This window comes from Sus scrofa, chromosome X (assembly GCF_000003025.6).
Source record: "Sus scrofa isolate TJ Tabasco breed Duroc chromosome X, Sscrofa11.1, whole genome shotgun sequence".
Classification (NCBI taxonomy): Eukaryota; Metazoa; Chordata; class Mammalia; order Artiodactyla; family Suidae; genus Sus; species Sus scrofa.
The window spans coordinates 12,320,183-12,344,550 of record NC_010461.5 but is presented as its reverse complement, the minus strand read 5'-3'; the positions used below and the strand labels follow the sequence as shown (position 1 = coordinate 12,344,550).

Sequence of the window (24,368 nt, the reverse complement as noted above, 5' to 3'; positions counted from 1 at the left end):
TTGCACAAACTCAAGCACGGCCTCCAGCAGCAGAAGGCTGCTGCCCTAGGGGACCTCAGCACCCGCCCCCTCGCAGCACACATGACCAGGCCTGAGACACCTCAATGCTGCCAGGAAAACAGAACGTTGGCTCTAGCTAACCCCCGAGAGGCCTCTGCCTTCCCTCTCTTAGAACATCACTATCAAGGGCTCATAGTTGTGACTGTGTGTCACTTGCCCCGCGTAAGGGTCTCGCTCAAGGACCTGAGAGCCATACCTGGGAAGAGGTGATCATGAAGAAGGATGAGGCCTCGGCCTCCCAGTCCCTGTGGGAGGATGGAGCCCTAACTTTGTCCCTCATGGCCACCTAGACACCTGCATAGGGACCAACTCTTTGTACTGTGCATTTTCCTCACTCTGCCTTTTAAAGGCCTAAATTGCCTGTGCACGAACCAAAATGGAGCTGAGCTCTCCTCATACTGTCAGGAGTTACTGAATAAAGTCTGTTTCTGCCACTTCGACGTCCGGCTGTGTTTACCTTTGACACTGTACATCTGCTTTTAAGAAGGACGTAAAGCTATCTAGTATTTTCACAGAATTTTCCTGCTTTTCAACAATAAAGTATAGTGCAACTCATATAGGAATTAAAAAAAAATTAACAGACCACAAAGGCATGTGTATGTGATTTAAAAGAAGCATGTCAAGTAAAATGGAAACCAAAAAAAATTATTTCCCTATTTCATACCATATATGTATCATCTTCATCATAGCAGAAATCTCTAATATAAGAACAACCAGAATTATTACAACACCTCCTATCTGCTTACACTTTGTTAAAAACTCTATACTTACCACCTGCTAGTTTCATTTAATCCTCCCAATTCTATGTGGTAGATACTATGAATGATTCCACTTCCATATTTAAGGAAAGGAAATTGAAACTTAGAGAGATTCAACAATTTGAACATGGCTAGTAAATAGCAGGGCCAGGACTGGGATGCAAATCTGGCTAAATTCAACTACATGTTCCCAATCATTACTACTTTTTTTTTTCTTCAGCATTTTTATATTTCCACCTATTTATGTGTTTAGGTAGGTAACAGGAATAATTACAAGAAAAGCAACATTTCCAGTGAACACACTAAATAGCTAGAGAATGTCTATAAAGCTATTTTCTCCTTTAAAAAAATTATTTATTTATTTTTATTGTGGGAAAATATACATACCATAAAATGTATCATTTTAACCATTTAAGTATTACAGTTGAGTAGCATCAGGTACATTTGTATTATTCTGCACCACTTAAAAAAAAAATCCCCTGAAAAATACTGAAAGAAAAAATAACAGAATGTTTTTGTCATCTTGGGACAGAGGAGGCCTTTTTAAGTCACACACCAAGGCCAGATAACATGATGAAAGCTGCTAACATGGAAATCAAATGATGGTAAGTAATGCTGTAAGTCAAGTTAGGACTGAGGACAAGCAAGAAAAATATATTTCATACACATGACAGTTAAATGATTGATATCCTTAATCAAGTAATAACACTGTTTACATAACTAAAAAAAATTGTATCCCAAAAGAGAAAGATGCAAGACTTAAGCAATCTACAAATAGATAATACATAAAAAGATACTCAATCCTACTAATTAAGAAATGTACATTCAAAACCATGAAGTATAACTTTTCACTATAGCAGTTTTAAGAATCGATAAAGCCTAGTGTGAGCGAAGGTATGGAGAGATGGAGTTCCCTTTGTAGCTCAGCGGTGAGCAATCCAACTAGGATCCATGAGGATGCAGGTTCAATCCCTGGCTTTGCTTAGTGGGTTAAGGGTCAGTTGCTGGCGTGAGCTGTAGTGTAGGTGGCAGATGTAGTTCAGATCTGGTGTTGCTGTCTGTGGCTGTGGTGTAGACCAACAGCTGTAGCTCCAATTCAACCCCTAGCCTGGGAACCTCCATATGCTGCGGGTGCAGCCCTAAAAAGCAAAAAAAAAAAAAAAAAAAACTATGCAGAGATGCACACCTTTTTACTGTTGAATTTGCTGCAAGCTGCAAAATGGGATGCCCTACCTACCTGCCTACCTACATTTTACATGTGCTTCTCTAGGCATTTTCCTTAGGAAATAGTACGACAATCACCAAGGATATATAAACATGAATATTCAATGCAACTTTTTATAGAACAGTAAGAAGCCTGAGTGTAAATTAATGTAATAGTACATTAATAGGATGTGGTAAAGTGAACCTTATTTAATAGTATATAACCTGTATGTCCATCAATAGAGAAGTATAAATTATGAATAAAGAATAAATTATGCTACATCCATACAATGGATATTATGTTGCCATTGAAATGCTTGAATTAGATCTCTGCACCAATAGTGAAATGTCCTATATATTTATAAAAAAGAGCAATTTATAGAAAAATATGTATAAATATGATCCCACGATAGACGTATACCTTCTTTCTTTCTTTTTTTTTTTTTTTTTGGTCTTTTAGGGCTGTACCCACGGCATATGCAAGTTCCAGGTTAGTGGTCGAATCAGAACTGCAGCTGCTGGCCTACACCATGGCCACAGCAATGCCAGATCCAAGCCGTGTCTGCAACCTACACAACAGCTCATGGTAATGCCAGATCCTTGACCAACTGAGTGAGGCCAGGGATCGAACCTGTGGCCTCATGGATGCTAGTCAGATTCGTTACTGCTGAGCCATGATGGGAACTCCTTACTTTCTTAACAATGGCTATCTTTGGGTGTGCTGGGTTTATTGAAGCCCTTTCACTTTTTTTTTTTTTTTTTTTTTTTTTTGCTTTTTAGGGCTGCACTCGCAGCATATGGAAGTTCCCATGCTAGGGGTCAAATTGGAGCTACAGCTGCCAGCCTACACCACAGCCACAGCATCGCCAGATCCAAGCCACATCTGTGACCTGCCTACACCACGGCTCACCACAATGCTGGATCCTTAACCCACTAAGCAGGGCCAGGGATCAAACCCACATCCTCATGAATAGTAGTTAGGTTCATTACCACTGAGCCACAAAGGGAACTCCACCCTTTCACTTTTTATACTTCTAAATTATTTGTATTTTTTTTTCAAAAACATTTACCAATTAGCAAAAAGAGTGAAAAAAAAATATATATATATATATTTAAAGACAAGCTATCATTTCAGCCCATCAGCTAGAGGCTTAAACAGTTGATCCAGGGTAGTTTCTAAGACCTATCTTGTAGCAGATTTTATAAGGAAGACTCATACTAGTTAGTAAAGACTTAAAAATTCAAGTAAAATAAGTGGGTTCGCAGGAAGCGCCTCCATCAGTGCTGACCTCTCTATCTCTAACAGCCTCTCTTCCTCCAGTTGCTGCTCTTCAATAAAAGCATCCACTGCCGCCACCGCCGCCTCTTCTTCCTCCTCCTTCTGTGAGAGTCCTGAGGGAATTTCAATGTTTTATTAAACTGCCCGTGTATTATAAAACCTTGATCAGTAGTTCAGGAAAAAAAATGATACACAATTTTCGTCCTCACAATTATGGTACAAATCTGTTTTTAAAACTTTCTAATAAATGGTCCTGATCACCTAAAATGGAATATGGAAAAGAACCATAATGGTAGTAGGTAACACACTGAATTAAAAAAAATTAGTGATGGCTCCATAGTGATACCCCAAAAGATGGTGGCGTCTGGGAGGGAACATCTATCTTTACAGGAACATGGCAACTAAAAAATGTACAAAGACTTAAGTAGAGAAGTACTCATGTCTGCAAAAACCCCTGTAGGCACAACTGGGGGGTTATTTACACTGTCTCAAAATATCAGCCTAGAGATGAGTGCTAATGACAAAGCTGGGACATCCTTTACAATGGAGCCAACTCATTGGCAACACTTCACATTGCAACAGTTCACATCACTAGGAGTAGAAGGACTTGACATTATAGGCCCCTAAGGACAGGTAATACAGTATCAACTATGAGTACTTTGCAATGAAGAGTGTAACCTGAAGCTCATCAGGAGAAGACAGACTAATCTAGAATGCATCCCATAGGACAACTGGCTTGAACTTTTCAAAATAATAAATCTTGGTTTGAGAAATTTAAAATATGACCTGAATATCATATTACTGAATTACTGTTCCTTTACTTGTTTATTGTTTAGTATTGTGGTCCTTATTCTTTTTTTTTTTTTTTTTTAATTTTAGGGCTGCATCTGTGGCATATGGAGGTTCCCAGGCTCAAATCAGAGCTGCACTTGCCAGCCTACACCACAGCAATGTCAGATCTGAGCGGTGTCTGGGACCTGCATCACAGCTCACGGCGATGCCGGATCCTTAACCCACTGAGCAAGGCCAGGGATAAAGCCTGCATCCTCATGGATACTAGTCGGGTTTGTTACCGTTGAGCCACCATGGTAACTAACGCCTTGTGGTCCTTATTCTTAAGACCTGCGAGCTTAAGTATTTAAGGGTGAGGGCTATGTATAGGCAACTGACATGCAAAGGGGTCAGAAAATATTTATACATATGTATCTATCTATAGAAAGAGAGAAAGACAAAATGGTAACAACTGACAAATCTAGGCGAAGGATTCGTGGATGTTTACTGTATCATTTTTTCCAACTTTCTACACATTGGGACATTTTCAAAATGAAAACAAAGGAAAATAATTTTTAATATAACAAAAATTTATATCCGCTTCTACTCAGAATTTAAATTTAAGGAAAAGAGGAGGAAAACAAGTGATCTTAAGGAAACATAACAAAAGATCTCAGACTAAAAGGAAAAAGATACTGTCTGTGACATATATTAGGTATAGGTCTAACTCAAGGCTCATCCAGTCCTAGATGATTACCATACAGTTGACCCTTGAACAACACAGGAGTGAGGGGCACTGGCCCTTCACGCAGCTGCAAGCAGGCTCTCCAGATCCCCAATTCCTCTACGTCTGCAGTTTCGCATCCTGGGATTCAACTGACTGCAGATCATGTAGTACTATAGCATTTACTGTTGGAAAAAAATCCACATGTAAGTGGACCTGGCAGTTCAAAACCCATGCTATTCCAGGGTCAACTGTGTATCTAACTCTACTATAAATGTAACCATATATGGAATCATGCTACAGTTTTGCAACTTGCTTTTTTTATACTTTGTGTTACTTTAATTTCTGATAAGGTAGCTCATTTCAGGTTATTTCAAGAAGTGGGTTCCTATAATAGAGGCTTCCTATAATAGAGAGGTTGATACTCCAGAAATTTCTACTAATCATTTGCCAACTCACTCTTACAGCGTTTCTTACAGAATATCTCTTCTCTACCCTTCTGGGAAATGTCTGCCCATCCAATGTATACAATAACAAACAGCAGTGTTTGGTAGGGCACAGTACTCATGAAGACCCACTGAGTAAAGAATTGTGAGTTGGGAAGTTTCCGTTGCGGCGCAGTGGTTAACGAATCCGACTAGGAACCATGAGGTTGTGGGTTCAATCCCTGGCCCTGCTCAGTGGGTTAGGGATCTGGTGTTGCCGTGAACTGTGGTGTAGGCCGCAGATGCGGCTCGGATCCTGCGTTGCTGTGGCTGTGGCATAGGTCAGCGGCTACAGCTCCAATTCGACCCCTAGCACGGGAACCTCGATATGCCGAGGGTGCGGCCCTAGAAAAGACAAAAAGACAAAAAAAAAAAAAAAAGAATTGTGAGTTGGAGTAAGCAAAAGCAAGAGGAGTCATCCAGAGACAAGTGCTTAGTCTTGAATCTGCCACTAGCCACATGTAATCACAAGCAGATCAATGAGCTCCATCCTTCAACTGACTAAACTGCTAAAGGACACACCTATCTGCCCCTCCACAAAGGTTCACTCCAAACACGCTTTGCAGGAGTTCTGGTTGTGGCTCAGTGGTTAAGGAACCCGACTAGTATCCATGAGGACATGGGTTGGATCCCTGACCTCACTCAGTGGGTTAGGGATCTGGCCTTGCTGTGAGCTGTAGTGTGGGCTGCAGACACAGCTCGCATCCATCCCGCGTGGCTGTGGCTGTGGTGTAGGCTGGCGGCTATAGCTCTGATTCAACCCCTAGCCTGAGAACCTCCATATGCTGAACCTGCAGCCCTAAAAAGCAAAAAACAAAAACAAAACACAAAACAAAAAAACAAACAACACACAAATGATCGATTTTGCCATGTGAAGGTCAAATGACACCATGGCCAGCACAGTTCCACAGTATATTTCATTGTATTTTTATTATTATTATTTTTTTGTCAGGGCTGCACCCCAGGCATATGGAAGTTCCCAGGCTAGGTCGAATCGGAGCTGTAGCTGCCAGCCTACGCCACATGCACAGCCACAGCAAGGCGGGATCTGAGCTGGGTCTGTGACCCACACCCCAGCTCACGTCAATGCTGGATCCTTAACCCACTGAGCAAGGCCAGGGATGGAACCTGTCTCCTCATGAATACTAGTCAGATTCGTTTCTGCTGAGCCATGCCAGGAATTCCAACAATATTTTAATAGGAAAAAAACTGAAAAATAACTACAGGACAGCAGTAGCAGTGGCATTCCAAAATCCACATGGTACCAAATTCATGTTGTGAGCATGTTTCCCATCGTCCTTAACACCACATTAACGTGGATTTTAATTTTACTGGATGCATGATTTCACTTGGTTTTGTAATCTGTAAGTATATTGTTTTATAAGTCGAGTAAGTTTCATAACTAGTTTTATGCATATATATTTACATAACATCAACAGTGGGTCTCTCCCTCTCTCTTTTTTTCTTTTTTGGTCGCCCGGTGGCATATGGAGTTCCCAGGCCAGGGATCAGATCCTAGCCGCAGTAGCGACTTAAGCCGCAGCTGCAGCAATGTCTGGATCCTTAATCCACTGTGCCAGTCCGGGGATTGAACCCTGGTCCCAGCGCTCCCAAGACGCCACCGATCCCGGTTGTGCTACAGGGAAACTCCAACAACGGGTCTCTTAAGTTAGTGAAGTTTGAGAAAAAACGTGCAAAATGCCTAAAGACCTCAACTCCTTCTGGTTTTACAAAGGACATTCACCGAATATTTACTATGTGAAAGAGCTGTGCTAGCTGCTGTAATTAATGATGCCTGCACCTGTAATATTAAATACTTCATAAATACAGTTAACCACTGGGTGATGATTTACTGTGACTTCTTCCCCCCTCTTTAGTACTTTAATATTGTTTCTGACACGGATCTAAGATAACTTTGGAGGAGATAGTGACCACAGCAATTCTTTATAAGATACTGTACTTGGCTTCCTTCTGACACTAGGGTTTCAAGTTAGGACGGCAGTAGGCGGAGCAATTTCACTCACAGAAAACAGGATGAGTCCGTTACCTGAGTCTCTGAGTCGAGCGAGTTCTTGCCGACGTTTCTTCCGTTTCTCCTTCTTCAAGGCGGCCCTGTACTTTTTGTGGCTGGGGAAATAAGACAGAAACACACCGCGGCGTCAGTGGCCGCACCTGCAGCACTGTCTGAGTTCCTCTCCTCCGTGCCCAGTGACAGGAACTTGTTTGGGTGCTGGAGAATGAAATCTTGCTTCCCGTGTTTTAATTAGAGAACATACTTTTACCACCGCCTCGCCGTCCCGTGCCCAGAGGGCAGATCTTCACCATTTCACCGCCTGTACCCCTACTCGCCTCCCCGAGCCCACCAACGCCCGCTGACAGTCCGGGGCACGCCCTGGGCAGAGATCCAGCTGCCGCGGTGGCTCGCTTGCTTGGCCTACTTCCTTTTTCCTCCCTGCCTGTACATCCTTCATGGCCAGCCTCCGCCCGCTCGGCCGCCCTTTCCCAGCTCATCATCCCCAGCCCGGCTCACCTTAGTTTCTCAGGAAACATCGCTGTCTCGGGCGCCGCCATCTTGCCAGCGCCGCCACGCCCCCCCAAGTGCCAGCCGGAAGGGGCGGGCTGGAGGGCCTGCGCGCGCGGCAGCGCGCAGGCGCGAGCGCCGCGCGGCCTCTCAGGCGAGAGGGGCGGGGAACTTGCCTCAGCCGGGGCTGACCAAAGACGGAGGAGCGGAGGTAGGTGCCTCGTCTTCCGAAACCCTGCACAACTAAATGTCTCCTTCCCGAAAAATCATCTGGTGTCCCCCCTCTACCCTGTAAGTAATTCTTTCCTCCTAGCGCTTCCCCAGTGCGTTATCACTACCTCTCTCCACATCAAAATGAGGTGTCTTATGGCAAAGAAGTTAAAGTCACACCTCCTCCTATTTTCTCTTGTCCATTCACGAAGCCTCTTCCCACACACGCTGCTCTCTAGTTTTCCAGTCCCAGGCTCTGCCTCCTTCCGTGGTTCCACCTATCAACGCCTCAGACAAAGCTCCACACTCCGCCCCCGCTCCTTTTACATCTGCCGCCGAATTTAACAACTGAGGCTACAAAGTAGCATCTCTGCTCGCTAGGAATTTGAAATCTAAAGGCAGAGAAGGACCAATTCATAGACTAGATAATTCATAGACAACTAAGTTTATTTAACATAGTCCCCCTGGGGATTCAGGGAGAGCTTTCTGACGCCTGAGTTGAATTTTGAAGGCAGACGGTCTTTACTCAGGCGACGAGGGGTGGGGATGGAACTGCAGGTAAGCCAGCATAAGCAAAGGCACTGAGAGGTGAGAGTGTGGAATCTGCCAGAACTGCGAGAATTTTGGCCATCGAATATAAAGGGCAATTCGAGAGTAGCAGGGAGAGAGGAAGAGGTGAGCGGTAGGCATAGGGCTGGGGCTAGGTTATGGAGGAGGGCCATTCCAAGAAGCCTTAAGGTTTGTTGTGGTCATATTTGTGTTTTAGGTAAGTTACTCTGGTTTGCAATATAAAAGATACAGCTGGAATATTGCAGTCTAGGTGAGAAGTGACACAGGATTAAACTGGGCAATGAGAGTAAGGGGTGGAGAAAGCAAAATTAACCCTACTAATAATTAGACGTACACATACAACGTCGGAGACAAGACCAAGAAAAAATGTTTCCCTGAAGGACACATTGTAACTGCAACATGATTAACAACCCCAATCTTTTTTTTTTTTTTTTTTTTGCTATTTCTTGGGCCACTCCCGCGGCATATGGAGTTGAATCGGAGCTGCAGCCAGCAGCCACCGGCCTACGCCAGAGCCACAGCAACGCTGTGCAGCCACCGGCCTACGCCAGAGCCACAGCAACGCGGCAACCTACACCACAGCTCACGGCAACGCCGGATCCTTAACCCACTGAGCAAGGGCAAGGACCGAACCCGCAACCTCATGGTTCCTAGTCGGATTCGTTAACCACTGTGCCACGACGGGAACTCCCCCAATCTTTTGATAATTGGGTAAGTTCCCTGGTTTACCTTTGTTCCTCTCCTCCAAATCAAAATTACTGAGGTACCCAATTTCTAAACTACCCATTTTTCCTAGTGCCTCCTTGAAAACATTCACCAGAAGCCCACACTCTGCATAAACTCTGCCCTAATCCCTCTTACAAAGACAACTTGCTGTAGTAACACACCTCCAAGCTGACCTTGTCCAGCTCAGGTCATCCGTAATTAGAGACATAGACTTTGGAGTTGCGTGGGACTGGGAAGCTCAAGCCTTAGCTCTCTGATTTCAAGTAAATTCCAAATGTTTAGTCTTCAGTTTTCTCATCTGTAAAAGTCAGAGGAATGCTGTATGTTAGCATAATGCCTGGCAATAGTTACTGTCCCCCAAACATTACCTGTTATTAATGGCAGCAGCATGAAAACTTCCCAATCCCCTCAAAAGTAGTCTAAGGACTTGTCTTGCAGTTGCTCCTAGCACGAGTATTCCACCTTTGATAATGACTATCACACTATATTGTACTTTCTTGCCTTCATAAGTCTGCATCTTGCACTAAATCTTAATCTCCTTGAAGGTGGAGACTGGGCAGCTGTATCCCCTAACTAGAGAATATGCCCTGAGTGGCACAAAACACAGCTGTGCAGATCTCCAATTTTGCTCATTCCTATGACCAGGACTTACACTGAAAATTGCTGCCATTGTGAAAGTGTCAATGCTTGGTTTGCTGTAACATTTCTTGTGAATCAGACCAGACTTTTGTGTCAGAATAATAAGACTGTCATCTAGGAAAATACTCCTAATTTTAAAAATGTACTGGTTTAGATTTTATTCTATCATGATTTAGAAATGAATGTGAATCTCCTTTGATAAGAGTTAGGTATTTATCTTCAACAATTAACCGCTGAATTCATTTTCATGAACAAGCTTAAATTGCTCAAGTTAATTTCATTACAGAGGTTACTCTAAAAACCAATTCCATTTCCAAACTACAGTTACCGTCATTTGAATTCTCTAAATCATGAGCTAAAAATACTATATGTAAAAATTTAATGCAATGATACATTCTACTCTGATATTCTGATAAATAGAACAAATTTACCTTTACTCTGCAATGTAACATATATTTTGTTTCTCTTGGTGCCTGAAATACATCTACCTATTCTCAAGTATGTGTGTTTTGGTTTATCCCCTCTTTGGGAAATGCCTAAATTTTTATCTTACATTGTCAGTAGAAAATAGCTGATTATCTTTAAAAATTAAAGAAAATATTTTACTTTTATAAATGGTATAATATATAATGCTATTACCTTATATGAGTCTTAGTTATCATAAAATGACCAAAGAATTATCCATAAATTAGTTTTCCATTTATTGTAAACATAAAGGGAGAACAAGAAAAAAAAATGTCTACGCTCTGCCAGATTGGGACTCTTTCATTTAATTTGGTTTTTTGTTTTTTGTTTGTTTTTTTGTTTTTTTGCTCTAATAGAACAGTGGTACAAGGACTCAATGAATGGTCAATGCAGAAATTCTCAAGAAAGAACATTTTATTTCTCACCTGTCATTAATTTCAGTATTAATCACCAGATTTATTCAAGGAGATACAGCGAGGTCTCAACTCCTCTCCAAACTCATTGCCATGCCAAGGGCTTTATAAATTTTCCAGAGTACAGTTCTAACTTAAAATAGCAAGATATTTATGAATGCATATGAATATGAAAATAAAGCAAGTCTCTATTTCTATAACTGATTAAAAGTTTTCTTTGGAGGAGAGAGCTATCCAGTGGTAGTTATTCTTTATACAATTTTTTATTCAGTCCTTATTCAGTTATTAGTGAATAAAGTTATCCTTTATTCAGTCAATATTCTTATTGATTCTTTTGTCTAGTGATAAGCTCAAAGCAACACAACTGCTAGAGTGATGGCAGAGTCTATATTCCCTCCTAGAATCCAAACCAAAGTACCATTTTTGACAAGTAGGTTGAATTTGAAAAGCAGGAATCAAAATGTACATAGGGATAACTGTCTTAGTCTCTTCAGGCTGCCATAACAATATGCCATAGATTGGATGGCTTATAAATAATAGCAGTTTATTTCTCACAGTTCTAGAGGCTTGGAAGTCCAAGATCCAGGTGTCAGCAGGTGTCTGGTGAGTACCTCCTTCCTGGTTCATCGATGGCCATCTTTTCTCTGCATCCTCACATGGTGGAAAGGCCGAGAGAGCTCTGTGGGGTCTTTTTTATAAGGGCATTAACTCCGTTGTGAGGGCTTCAGCCTCATTCCCTAGTTATCTCCCAAAGGCCCCACCTTCTAATAGCATCACATTGAGGGGTTATGTTTCAACATATGAATTGGGGGGGGGGGCAAAAACATTCAGTTCCTAATAGCAAGAATGCATTACTATTTATATGTAAAGTAGCCAATATTGTTAATATGTACTAATTATATGGTAAAAATTAGAGCTTATTCACATAATTGAACGGTGTCCATTTTGGTCAATAAAATTTTACATGAAAGAACTTAACAAAGTTAAATTAAAATGACAAAAAATAAGTAGAATAGGTATCAAAAGTTGAGTTGTCTAGTGAAAAGAGAAATACCTAGAGTGATTATAATACTGTATTTTTACTAATCCTGTGCTAAAGAATGTGACCCCCTTGGTGAGCAAGGGAAAGACATCTTAAACGTTTTTGAGGTGGATCCCTGGTTTTAGAAGAGCCAACTTGACCCTAACCCATGTAGCCCTGGAAAAGGAGAAAGGGGCTGGCAGCTTGCCCTTCTGGTGATGTCAGCAGATTGTGCACTGGTTCCATGCGAATTGGTGAGTTAAGGAGGAGTGGGGGGATCTTTCCATTCCTGCTTCTCTAGTAAATCTCTTGTGAGTTTTCCAGTCTAAGTCACTCTGTGATCTTCATGTTGTCTCATTAATTTTACAGACATCTTACATACTCACAAAAACTAATAGGAAGAAAAAGTCATTTGACAAATATTAATATTATAAAGAAAAGGTTTTATTGTATTTTTTAATGAAGATGAGCAGCAATTTAATACAAAATTCTTTGTCAAGCCCTTCGACAGACCTTAAGCCCATTTTTCCCCTTTATATCTTGGAAGGCACAAATAAAACCAAAGGGGAGGCATAAAAGACTTAAAAAGCTTCTCTTTAGGGTGTATCAGTAGCCAGGGCATTGACACCACCCCCTTGGTAATCTGACTAAGGCCTGGAAGAAACCACGTCCCCAGGGCAGTTTCCATAACCTTGGCAGAGAAGCTGACCAAGAATTTATCATGCAAAGCAGGACAGGGCTGAGAGTGAAAGACTGGGCGCTGTTAGTAGCTACACCAGAAGGCCAGGTGTAAGTTAATCAGGGGTGGCAGATGCGAACACACCCTATGAGTACACCTTTTGTATCTCTAAGATGGAGGGCAAATCAGGCCTTCTATGCATTGGTTCTCACTCCAGTTTGGAAGACTCACTACAGTAGAATTTTGCACTAGGAATTTGCAAGAGGCCTAGGAAGGAAGCCTTATGTGCCTTGGAAAATGCATATCTTGTGTTCCTACCTTTTAAAGATAACTGTGGTTTATAACAGATAAATTATATAAAGTTAACGTAACTTTTTCCCCTGTATTAATCTTTTAAAGAATTTTATTCATTTCCTAGGGCATTCATGCTTCCCTTTTCCAGAGAAGGCATACAATTTAGAAACAATGCCTTCACTCCCTCCCTTTTTAAAGAGCAGAGATATGCCCCCAAACTTAGATGTGCAACTCTAACCCTATTTTTTCCCTACTGAATTTATTATTCTTTAATTGTGATAAAAATACACATTAAAATTCGGTGTACAGTTCAGTAGTGTTAAGTATATTCATCCAGCCCTGTCTTGCAGGTCAGATGACTGGCATATTAATGAAAGGAATACAGTAGTAAATGAAATATTGAGTTTGAACACAGGCTTATAGGCAATTCGAAATATTCCAGATATTTACAAGCAAGGGCATCAGTGGTATGATTCCTTAGAATATGTAGAATTATCTGGATTTTTGCCTATCTGACAAGTTTCACTCCTTATTATAGCATAAGTCTTCTAAACCACTGTATGAATTGGGAGATTTATGTTGATCACCTGCCTTGCACAGAACCTCAACTAATGAAATAAAATAGAGTTCAGTTTTAAAGAGAAGTCAAGATAGCTTTTTCACTGTAGAAAAGATTGCCACATTCTACAAAACAGTGTTCAAACAATGCAAGATAAGACTGTAAACCCTAAGACTATTATACTACTAGTCTTTGGAAAAATATTTCTGTAAATAGTTCATGAAAGAAATTTAAGTTCTAGGCACTTAAACCATTTTCTTTAAAATGTTCTGCATAAGCTTTCTATATGATCAAGCCTTTAAGTAAAACATCTAATCTTCAGAAGTGCAAAAGGCTATCTGGATATAAATGAATCCTTGTTTTCTGAAGATTACAAAATATTCTTCTATATTATAAATTGATAGTAAATAAGTATTCATATCATGTACCAGTAATGACAACTAAAGATAGAGGCAAATATACCCATCAAGAAGGCCTTATAAAAGATTACACATTCCTGTTTTAAAATAAAATATACTTAAAACTGTGGCCACTTTTCAGCCAAGAAGAACCAGTCTGGGCCCAGTGACCATTTGTTAAAAGCCTACATTTTGGAGAGTCAGTGTCTCTGCCTTATCAGTTGTTAAATATCATTCCTACTATAACTCTATAGAACCACCAATTGATAAACATAAAAAGATAGCTCAAAAATGTCAGACATTAAAAAGACATTACGGGAGTTCCTTAGTAGCCTAGTGGTTAAGGATTCAGTTTTCACTGCTGTGGTGTACGTTTGATCCCAGGCCTGGGAACTTCCACATGCCATTAGCACAGCCAAAAAAAAAAAAAAAAAGACGGAGTTCCTTTTGTGGCTCAGCGGTTAGTAAACCCGACTAGTATCCATGAGGATTCGAGTTCAACCCCTGGCCTTGCTCAGTGGGTTAAGGATTCCGGCATTGCTGTGAGCTGTGGTGTATGTAGGTCCAGAAGCAGCGCAGATCTGGTGTTGCTGTGGCTGTGGTGTTGGCCAGCAGCTGCAGCTCGGATTTGACCCTTAGCCTGGAAACTTCCATATTCCACAGGTGCAGCCCTAATAAACAAATAAAAAAAGACTTAAAATCACCAGCATATTGCTATAAGAGAATCTTGTGTCTCTTGCTGGTACTTGAGTGATAAACATCATTATCAATAAAAGTAAAAATTTGTTTACCAAGGAGCTTCCCTCAAATACTAAGGTGCACTGTTGTACCAAGAAAGGCACATCTATGATATTCATTAAATGCAAGCATTTAGAAGAGTCTAGTTAATTTTTAAAGCGCTAGTATGTTTTTAAGCAAGATACCGCCTAGATAACGTCGTCTTAGGAGGTCACTTGGCTGGTGGACGGCTTGGGTTTTGCTTGCATATTCAGCACATAGTCATGATGGAAGGATGAGCGGACAGTGCGATTCATCAGGGGCTGAAGGGGGCGGAAGTTGTCCACCATTCTCTTCTCCGTCTCCCCCTTGGAAGTGAAGAGCAGAGTCCGAAATTGCTCAAGCTAGAAACGCAAACAGAAAGCATAAATAATTTCAGTAGAAAAACAGCCTTACTTAATGAATAAATTACTTGCATTTTTACAACTCTGAAACATTCGTCTAAAATTGGCTACAGAAGGAGAATTTATTTCTGAGTAGCAATGCCTTCACTGCTGGACAGGGGAGAAGTGCTCTGTGAGGAAATAACAAGACACGGTGAAACCAGGGGGCACTCGGGATCCAAAGACTGGGGGTCAAAGGCCCTGTCCCTCATGTATTAGCCATTTGCCAAGGATGAGTTACTTCATCTTTGGTTCTGGGGAGCTTCATCCTTAAATGGGCAAAATAGCCAGATAATAAAGAAAAGGTGAGATGCATATAGTTACAGTGCCAAAACTGTTTCGTTTTTTTCACAGTTTAACTGAATCATTAATGTGAACAATGCAGTGATTGCAGACAGGGCAATGCAAGTGGAGGTCTTAATAGGCAGTGGAATGCCCCCTGACAGCACTGTCCAATAAAATTTTCCTCGATGATGGAAATGTTGATTACAGTATTGTACTGTTGGATTACAGTAGCCACAGGCCACATATGGCAACTGAGCACTTGAAATGTGGCTAGTGCAGCTAAGGAACTAAATTTTCTTGGTCTTTTTGCCTTTTCTAGGGCTGCACCCTCGGCACATGGAGGTTCCCAGGCTAGAGGTCCAATCGGAGCTGTAGCTGCTGGCCTATGCCAGAGCCACAGCAAAGCCAGATCCGAGCCTTGTCTGTGACCTACACCACAGCTCATGGCAACGCTGGATCCTCAACTCACTGAGCGAGGCCAGGGATCGAACCCACAACCTGGTGGTTCCTAGTCGGATTTGAAGGAACCAAATTTTTTAACTCAGTTTCAATTTAACTGTATTTATATTTAAATTTAAATGCCCACACATGCCTAGCGGCTCATGTACTGAACAGTGCAGCTCAGTACAAAAGGAGTGATCTAAAATCAAGAGCTTGCTTTCCATTGTGGCAGTAGCATCATTCAGTAGCCCCTTGGCTTTCTGAGCAACTATGTTACTAAACGCTTGACCTCAAGCCAGAACATCTCTGCATAGCATTTTTCCTCACTCAATCAAGCACACTGTAGCTGCAAATAAATCAGCACAGCAGGCAAGCTTGGGAATATTTGTTTGGATTAAAGACTTCAGAGACAAGCACCAGACACAGTGACCATACTTGCAGATTACACATATACTCTCATTAATTAGGTATGTGTCTGAGTAGTTCAGGTTTTTTTTTTTTTTAGTTTAGCTAATTGCAAAAGACTAGAAATAGCCCAAGTACCAATAACAAATTACCTTAGATCTATAAAATGGGCTATTATGTAGCCATTAAAAATGACATTGAAGATAATGTTTATCAGCTATAAAATGTTTCACACATCACCAAGTAAAAAGCAGCAAGAGTGATATGTACAGAATGATTCCATTTTGTTTAAAAAATTATGTATCTTTATATAGATAAAAGAACAAAAAGATTTATGTGTATCTTTATAAATAAAAGACCAGAAGAATTTACTGGAAAATGATTAACACCCAGTTGTAACATTATAGGCAACTAGGATTATTGATGATAGCTAACGTTTTTTTCTCACTGAATTTTCTATGTCGAAATTGCATTTGGAAATGTCCTCACATGGACTTCAGACCGTCTGATTTACTTATTTATCTTTCAATATTATGTCAATTTTATTTATTTATTTAGTTTGCTTTTTTAGGGCTGCACCTGCAGCATATGGAAGTTTCCAGGCTAGGGGTCGAATTGGAGCTGTAGCCGCTGGCCGACACCACAGCCACAGCAACAGGATGATCCAAGCCGCATCTGTGACCTACACCACAGCTCACTGAAATGCTGGATCCTTAACCCACTGAGCGAGGCCAGGGGTCGAACCCACATCCTCATGGATACTAGTCGGGTTAATAACCTGCTGAGCCACAACAGAAACTCCTCAATTTCAAATATGAAGGATAGTAGTAGACTAAATATATAGGTCACCAAGCTCAGGCTTATGGGCAACCTCTGTATTCTGTCATTTGTTCATGGTGGTTTTCATTATACAGAATTTTTTCTTTTTTCTTTTTTTTTTTTTTTTTTTTTTTTTTGCTGTAGTGTACTAGTTGCTATCTTTGTGATTTCCGGTTTGATATGAGGTTAGAAAATCTCCTCCATTTGGACGTATAAAAAGGTTTTCGTTTGTTTATCCTAGTACTTTTATGGCCGTATTTTTTTTTTTTTTTTGTCTTTTGTCTTTTTTGTTGTTGTTGTTGTTGTTGCTATTTCTTGGGCCGCTCCTGCGGCATATGGAGGTTCCCAGGCTAGGGGTCAATCGGAGCTGTAGCCACCAGCCTACGCCAGAGCCACAGCAACGCGGGATCCGAGCCGCGTCTGCAACCTACACCACAGCTCACGGCAACGCCGGATCGTTAACCCACTGAGCAAGGCCGGGGATCAAACCCGCAACCTCATGGTTCCTAGTCAGATTCGTTAACCACTGCGCCACGACGGGAACTCCGTATTTTTAACATTTAATATATCTGGAGTATATTCTTGTGTAAGGCTTGAAAGGTGGATCCAGCTTTTTCCCCCTAAATGTCTAATGACTTGTCTTATCACTCTTACTGAATATTCTCATCTTTTCTCCCCACTGAGCTGAGCTGCTCCCTTTATCGTAAATTAAATTCTCATATGTACTTGGACATTTTTCTGAATCTACAGTTTTCATCCTGTGACTGATATCTTTATTTGCGTACAACACTATGTAATTATTGAGGCTTTATAACTCTGTTGATCTAATCATCTTTCATTTTCTCTTTCACAATTTTCCCTGGATATTTATGCTTGTTCTTTTTTTCCACATGAGATTAGAAGTAGCATATCTATATAAAAATCCTATTGGGTTTACATCAAATTTATGGAAAATAAATAATTCATGGACAATAATAGCTTAAGGAGAATTGACATAAAAGGTATCTTTATGTCTTCCTATTTAATAACACGGAGTGAGTTGTATCAATTCCATCTTTTATATCCTTCAGGAATATTTTAAGTTTTCCTGTTAAGCTGATTTCAAGGTATTTTGTATTTTTGTCTCCATTATAGTGTCCTTTCTTCCTTTCTTCCATTATGTTTTTTTCAACTGAGTGTGATATATACATGTCAAATGTACTGATTTCTAGAAATTAATATTGTACTACTCTGGTTACTGAATTATTTTTCTAGAGTTTTTTCTTTTTCTTTTCTTTCTTTTTTTTTTTTTTTTGGCTGCAGTTGTGGCATATGGAAGTTCCTAGGCCAGGGATCGAACCCAAGCTGCAGCTGCCATATGTGTCATAGCTATGGCAATGCCAGGTCCTTAACCCATGGCACCACAGTGGGAACTTCTACAGGTTTTTTTTTTTTTTTTTTGGTCTTTTTGCTATTTCTTTGGGCCGCTCCTGCGGCATATGGAGATTCCCAGGCTAGGGGTCGAATTGGAGCTGTAGCCGCAGGCCTACACCAGAGCCACAGCAACTCGGGATCCGAGCCGCGTCTGCAACCTACACCACAGCTCACGGCAACGCCGGATCGTTAACCCACTGAGCAAGGGCAGGGACCGAACCCGCAACCTCGTGGTTCCTAGTCGGATTCGTTAACCACTGCGCCACAACGGGAACTCTAGGGTTTTTTTATTTGTTAGTTTCTCTGCTTTAGTTTTTCTTTTCTGGTCTAATTATATTAACTACTTCCAGAATATAATTTAATAGAACATTTAATATGGTAATAATCTTTTCCACATTAAGCATACTGTTTACTTTAGAACTAGATGAATATTCTTTATCAATTTAGGGAAGTCTCCATACATTCCCATTTTATTGAAAATTAAAAAAACCTAAATGTTGAATTTTGCTGTTGTTTTCAAAGAATCTATGGAAATGATTATACTTTTAAAATATTTTTCTGTTTAGAAAAATATCATATCAATTCATCATTGTATTATTATCATTCCTAATATTGAACCATCCTTACATTACTGGAATAAGTACAATTTGGACAAAGTATATATTTCTTCTAATATACTTTCTGGATTTTGTTTCTCTTTTTTTTTTTTGTCTTTTTGTCTTGGATTCTGTTTCTAATGTATTATTTTAGTTTTTTAAAATATATATTCTTCAGAGATACTAGTCTGTAATTTTTTTTTTTTGGTTCAGTCTTTGATGTGTGTTGGTATCAGTTATCTTGACTTCATAAAAAGGTTTTAGAAGCTTTTGCTCTTGTGAAAATGCTTTATAATTAATAAAATCCCATAAAGCAAACATAAGCAAATATTATTGAAGTTATATTATGAATTAAACAGGATGTGTGTATTAACATAGTAATCACCACTTAGTTTGTAAGGAAAAAAAAACAGACTCCAGAGTCAAAACAACTGACTTAAAACTTCTGGACAGACAGTGTTAGGTTCTGTTTTCATCCTGAGGTGCCATAGCAAAATTTCCTTAAGGATTTTAGAGGGTTTAGAGTAGATCCATTTTCATTCTTCATTCTTCCCCTTAAAAGAGTCTTGTTTATACAGATTCACATTTATATATAAAATATACAATGCAAAAGACATATAGCATTGTCAAATGTGGAAGTAAAACGCTTGTTTCCTGAGTTTTAACTCTCCTCTGTAGTTAATTTGAACATTTCCTAATTCATATCTAAATGAACACAAGCTGTTAGCACATTTTAATAAACATATATAATAAGCAGTACAAGATGTTAAAAACCAATGCCAAAGTTTGAGCCCAGCCTTGTTATAAAGGGGCAGACTAGAATTTCCCAATGCAGAAATGTGGGAAGCACGTACCTGATCATGAGCAACCTCTATGGGCTGCTTCTTAATGATCCAGGTGACAGACTCAGAGAGTGGCGGGGTAGTCAGGGACCCCGAATAGGTCCAGTAATCTGGGCAGGTGGGCATCAGGCAGGAAGGGTCGAATGACCCAAATTCCACAAGCGTGTCCTGCCCAAGAGAAGGGGCCATTGAGTCATCGTTTGATGGTGAAAACCACTCAGGAATCAGATGATGAGTTGACAGTTCTAGGGGAGCCTGGGGACCAGCAGTGGTCCAGAAGAGTTCCGGGTACTTCTGGGCGACTTAGGACAGAATCCCACCCATGCTTTGTTACTGCAGTCAGCGATGTGTTTCTGATAGTCCTCAGTGGGAACACAGCAAAACACATTGTCTCCCTCCATTCTAGTGCGCTTACAGCAGGTGGTTTTCTCTGAACTTTTTTGGAGGCATTAGGTGATAGCTGGTGCATGAACAAGAAGGCTGTTCTTTTTCAAGAGAGACTAATAGAATTCTCCTTTCTAACGTGCAACACAAATTAGAAGACAAGATCCTGGACTAAAAGGAGGGGGAGAGAGAGAGAGAGAGAGAGAATATGGAGAAAGAGAGGGAAAGAGGTGGCAGAGAGAGAGACAGAGGTGGGGAAGGGAAGAGAAAAGAGAAAGAACAGATACTTTCAGAGAGCAGCTCCTCTGGGATTCTCAATAGTGAATGATTACTCTTGGGGGCTGGACAGAAGTATCTGCCCTGAAGGATGTGGGTAGTTGTTGGGTAAAGCTGGACAAGGCAAGTTTGTATCAAACTGTTCTCTGCTCTCTGCCTGTGGGAGGGTAGCTCCAGTCCAGAAGGTGCCCTGAGTGTTTGCACAAGGACTAGAAGGCAGAGCCGGGGTCAGGAGTAGAGGAGGGGACTCGTTATGTTCCTGAGTCTCTCTGAGTGCTCAGTGTCAGGGCAGCCAAACAGAGTGGTCCGTGGCCACCAACAGAACCACTTCTGTCCCCTGCGGGGTGTCCCAAGGCGAGAGGCTCTCAACACAAGCATCCTAAATAGCAAGCGGTCTTAAAGGGCAGCTTTCAAAAAGAACCTGAACTACATTGTGGTGAATTATATTTCCCAATTCGAAGTGCCATGTTAGTGCCTCCACTCTGAGATTGAGACATAAACTATATTGCAAGTGATTTAGGGGGGAAAATTACCTTATGCTTAATTGATGGCAAAGTATCCACCAATTTCTGTACCTCTTTATGATGTTTGCCTAGCTGAAAAACGATAAATGAGAAAATATTAAAAACAATTGACATCTCACTTTTGAAACTGTAACAGAATGTGAATTAACTACTGGTGATTATATAAAAAACCAGCCACATTACCTAAGCTTCGCTTAAACTGGCAATTTAGAATGTTTTAAACATCACTGAATTTAATTAGACACAGAACAAATGAGCAGGCTGTTTGCTGACAGGGTCATTGTGCCTGCAGGCAAAGGTATCCTCCATTGAAGCATGAGTTCTTAAATTAAAATTTAAATTAATTAAAATTAAAAATTGTTCCACAAAATAGCCACATTTCTTTCTTTCTCTCTCTCTTTTTTTAAGTAGCCACATTCAAGTGTTCACTTGCCACATGTGGCTTGTGAATACTCTATTAGATGATACATTTTTATACCATTTGAAATATATTCATAACAGTCTTATATTTTAAACATTTTTATCTCAGTATTCTTACAACTTAATGTTGCAGTGCTGTGTCTTTTCATCGTAGGCTACAACACATCATTTAAAGCTAGTAAGAATTTTTTTACCTTTAAAAATACTCCTATCACAGCCAAACCATTTTCTTCCTGTGCTGCATCCTCAAAGTTTTCAAATTTGACCGCATTCCAATGCACCAAGTGCAGCTGAAACACCATTAAAAGATGGTTTTACACATAACCATGTAGTATTGTTCTCAAAACAGACAGCCTTATTCACGTATGATATTTTACTGTGCTTCCTCCAAAATAAAGCCACTGAGAAAAGCATATGACAATCTGGTGTAAAATGAGATAGAAACAGGTAGTAATATATGCAGAAACAGTAATATTTATTTGTTTGTTTTGTTTTGTCTTTTGTCTTTTTAGGGCTGCACCCTCAGCGTATGGAGGTTCCCAGGCTAGGGGTCGAAGGGAGCTGTGGCCACTGGCCTACGCCACAGCCACAGCAACACCAGATCCAAGCCACATCTGCGACCTACACCACAGCCCGTGGCAATACCGGATCCTTAACCCACTGAGTGAGGCCAGCGATTGAACCTGTGTCCTCAAGGATGCTAGTCAAATTCGTTTCCGCTGAGCCACAATGGGAACTCCAGGAGCAGTAATTAATATTACTTTGTAATAGAAGGATTTACTGGCGCAGGACAGTTTGTGTGTGTGTGTGTGTGTGTGTATTTATATAAATAATCTCCAAGTGATTTCAGGAAGGGAGTAACATTTGTCCATTCCCGTCCTGATTTGCATGAAAAACTCATATCCAAAATCCATTTGCATCTGAAAGAGAGATGTTCATATTGAGAGAGATAGATTCTCTCTTCCTATGTGAATTAGGAGTTGGAAGAAAATTTATTCAAGGGATAACCACTTAAAATGTTTCTTTTTAAGGTAACATTTAAAACTAAATTAGGGAGAAGTTTGTTAGGAAGAAATTCTATTTCCTTTGGCTCTCTGTATTTCTGTGCAAATCATTCCTTGTCCATCATTCATGAATCCTCACTCAGCCTCTGTGTGAGACCCTCAAGGTCATGGTTAACTTCCTCTCTCTGCCTGAAGAGGATCCTGCCTCAAAGTCCTGTTGCTTTTATTTCAGAAATGTTTGTTAAATCGTGCTCTTTATCTCTGTTGCCACCACTTTCATTTAGGCTCCTACCATCTCATCTTTCACTTGGTTTAGTTTGGCCTGGTGGCCCTGCTCTGTTGCCTGGGTTATTACTTTTGGCTGTCATTTGAGCCTAGCTTAGATTCTAAAAAAAAACCTGTTTCAGGATCTTAAGGTTGATTTCTCCTCTATTATTTGAAATAAAGGCAGTTATCATTTTTACATGCATCAACTGGGAATAATCAAATATGCCTCCGAAAGAGCTATTTAGCATTTATAGGAATTCCCCAATTCTTCCTGATAATTTCTTAGAACTAGAAACTCAGAACTATCCCTTCTTCTCCAGCAATGTCATTGTGCCCAAACTTCTCAGCTTACCTCTGCTGGGTAACATTTGCTGTCCACGGTATGCTCGGAGCCCCAGGCATCGATGGCCCCCCAATGAAAATGGAACTGCTTTAATCGGTAGTTGTGTTCCAGGGGTCCCCCCTCGATCACTGAAACGGCACATCCAACAATTCAGGGGACAGTTTTTCATGTTATGGAGGAATGGGGAAAGGATGAATCCGTGGATGGAGCTTCTACATAAACTGTCGTAAATGGAGCACACTGTATTATATACAAGTGTTTATAAACTTGATTTCCATGCAGTTAATACATGTATAAGGGCAAGACCTGCACTCTGAATGACATCAAGATTTAACTACACTCCAAGCTGCATACAATTGTTAAAGGCCAATTCTTGACTTAGTTTTACATTCTATATTTACTTTGCCCAGTTTTTTTATGCACGATAAAATGCAAATTTCTCTCAGTGAATTTATCTAACCCAATCTCATAAAACTGAAATATGGGTACAAAAGATACTCTCTTTTTAATGCACTGATTCTTTGCTTTTCACTTTTTGAAGATACTAGTATTTCTTTTCCTTGTATTGAAATGGAAGAGGAAATTTGCAAGTCAAAAATGATCACCGAGCTCCCTTTGGACAGAGTGAACAATGTGAGTCATCCACACTCTTTACCACTGGCCTCGCTCTGCTGGATAATAAATACTTTTTGTTTACGCTAGAGTTTTCTGGAGCTAATGAAATAATACATTATAGGGAAAATATTCAGATACGTGTTTTAAGAGTCATCCTTCCTCAGGCTTTGGGTTGCGCTAATTTTTTGGCTTGAATTTGCTAATGCATGTTAGTTCCTCATTTCTCCCATTTGATCAGACCCTGGTAATGTCTGTCCATGGTTAAACCATACAACAACATGAAAACCCTCCATCTCATCTGTCTTAATGATCTTAGAGTTTATTGCCTCATTAGTTGAGTTTTATGTATGCAAATGATAGAGTACAGTGATCTCAAGGACCAAATGCACTGGCTATGTCATGCAGTGGTCTACTATTTATCTTACAGGCTTTCATAAATATTTTACATAATTTCCTTTTTTGAAAAAAGGAGTTTTGTAAGAGATGAGCAAAGACACCAATAACTACTTTTCTTTGAGGAGCAGGGGACGTGCAGAGAATAACACCATATGATTCACTAAAATAATAGGAGGATGGTACTGAACTGTACTGAAACAACCAGAAAATATCTTCCGAAAATTCTTGTTTTTATATCCAGCTACGTATTGCGAGCATGACCTTGGCAATTATTCCTTCTAATCTACTGGATGATATTGAAGTTCTGGTCCCAAATTAAGTGACCAGGGCAGAGGAGAGGGCCAGCGTTTCCCTCCCATCCCTGGAAAAACACTGGCACCATTTCCTGGACATTTAACTGTGT

The 24,368-nt window shown here is 40.4% G+C and overlaps 2 protein-coding genes and 1 long non-coding RNA gene across 6 annotated transcripts in view; 1 reads left to right on the top strand and 2 right to left on the bottom strand.

Annotated features, from left to right (window-relative positions):
- The window catches only part of ZRSR2 (zinc finger CCCH-type, RNA binding motif and serine/arginine rich 2), a 28,437-nt gene extending 20,521 nt beyond the window's left edge, over positions 1–7,916 (bottom strand). The window contains exons 1-3 of the mRNA XM_001926794.6: positions 7,811–7,916; positions 7,328–7,407; positions 3,311–3,413 (exon numbers count right to left, since the gene is read on the bottom strand). Of these exons, the coding sequence (XP_001926829.4) occupies positions 3,311–3,413; positions 7,328–7,407; positions 7,811–7,851 (224 nt within the window). The 5' untranslated portion in view covers positions 7,852–7,916. The remainder of the gene's footprint in view (positions 1–3,310; positions 3,414–7,327; positions 7,408–7,810) is intronic.
- LOC106506903 overlaps positions 7,967–24,368 on the top strand; it is a 70,327-nt gene continuing 53,925 nt past the window's right edge. For 2 of the 3 annotated variants that reach the window (XR_001302555.2, XR_002340665.1), the window contains exons 1-2: positions 7,987–8,092; positions 11,382–11,427. This is a non-coding gene — a long non-coding RNA (uncharacterized LOC106506903). Of the gene's footprint in view, positions 8,093–11,381; positions 11,428–24,368 lie in introns of all 3 variants that reach the window. The other variant, XR_002340666.1, reaches the window with a different exon arrangement.
- CA5B (carbonic anhydrase 5B) overlaps positions 12,268–24,368 on the bottom strand; it is a 36,891-nt gene continuing 24,790 nt past the window's right edge. For both annotated transcript variants that reach the window (XM_005673450.3, XM_021080138.1), the window contains exons 4-8: positions 22,964–23,082; positions 21,535–21,630; positions 20,930–20,992; positions 19,749–19,904; positions 12,268–14,896 (exon numbers count right to left, since the gene is read on the bottom strand). In XM_005673450.3, coding sequence (XP_005673507.1) covers positions 14,717–14,896; positions 19,749–19,904; positions 20,930–20,992; positions 21,535–21,630; positions 22,964–23,082 — 614 coding nt within the window. In that variant the 3' untranslated portion in view covers positions 12,268–14,716. The remainder of the gene's footprint in view (positions 14,897–19,748; positions 19,905–20,929; positions 20,993–21,534; positions 21,631–22,963; positions 23,083–24,368) is intronic.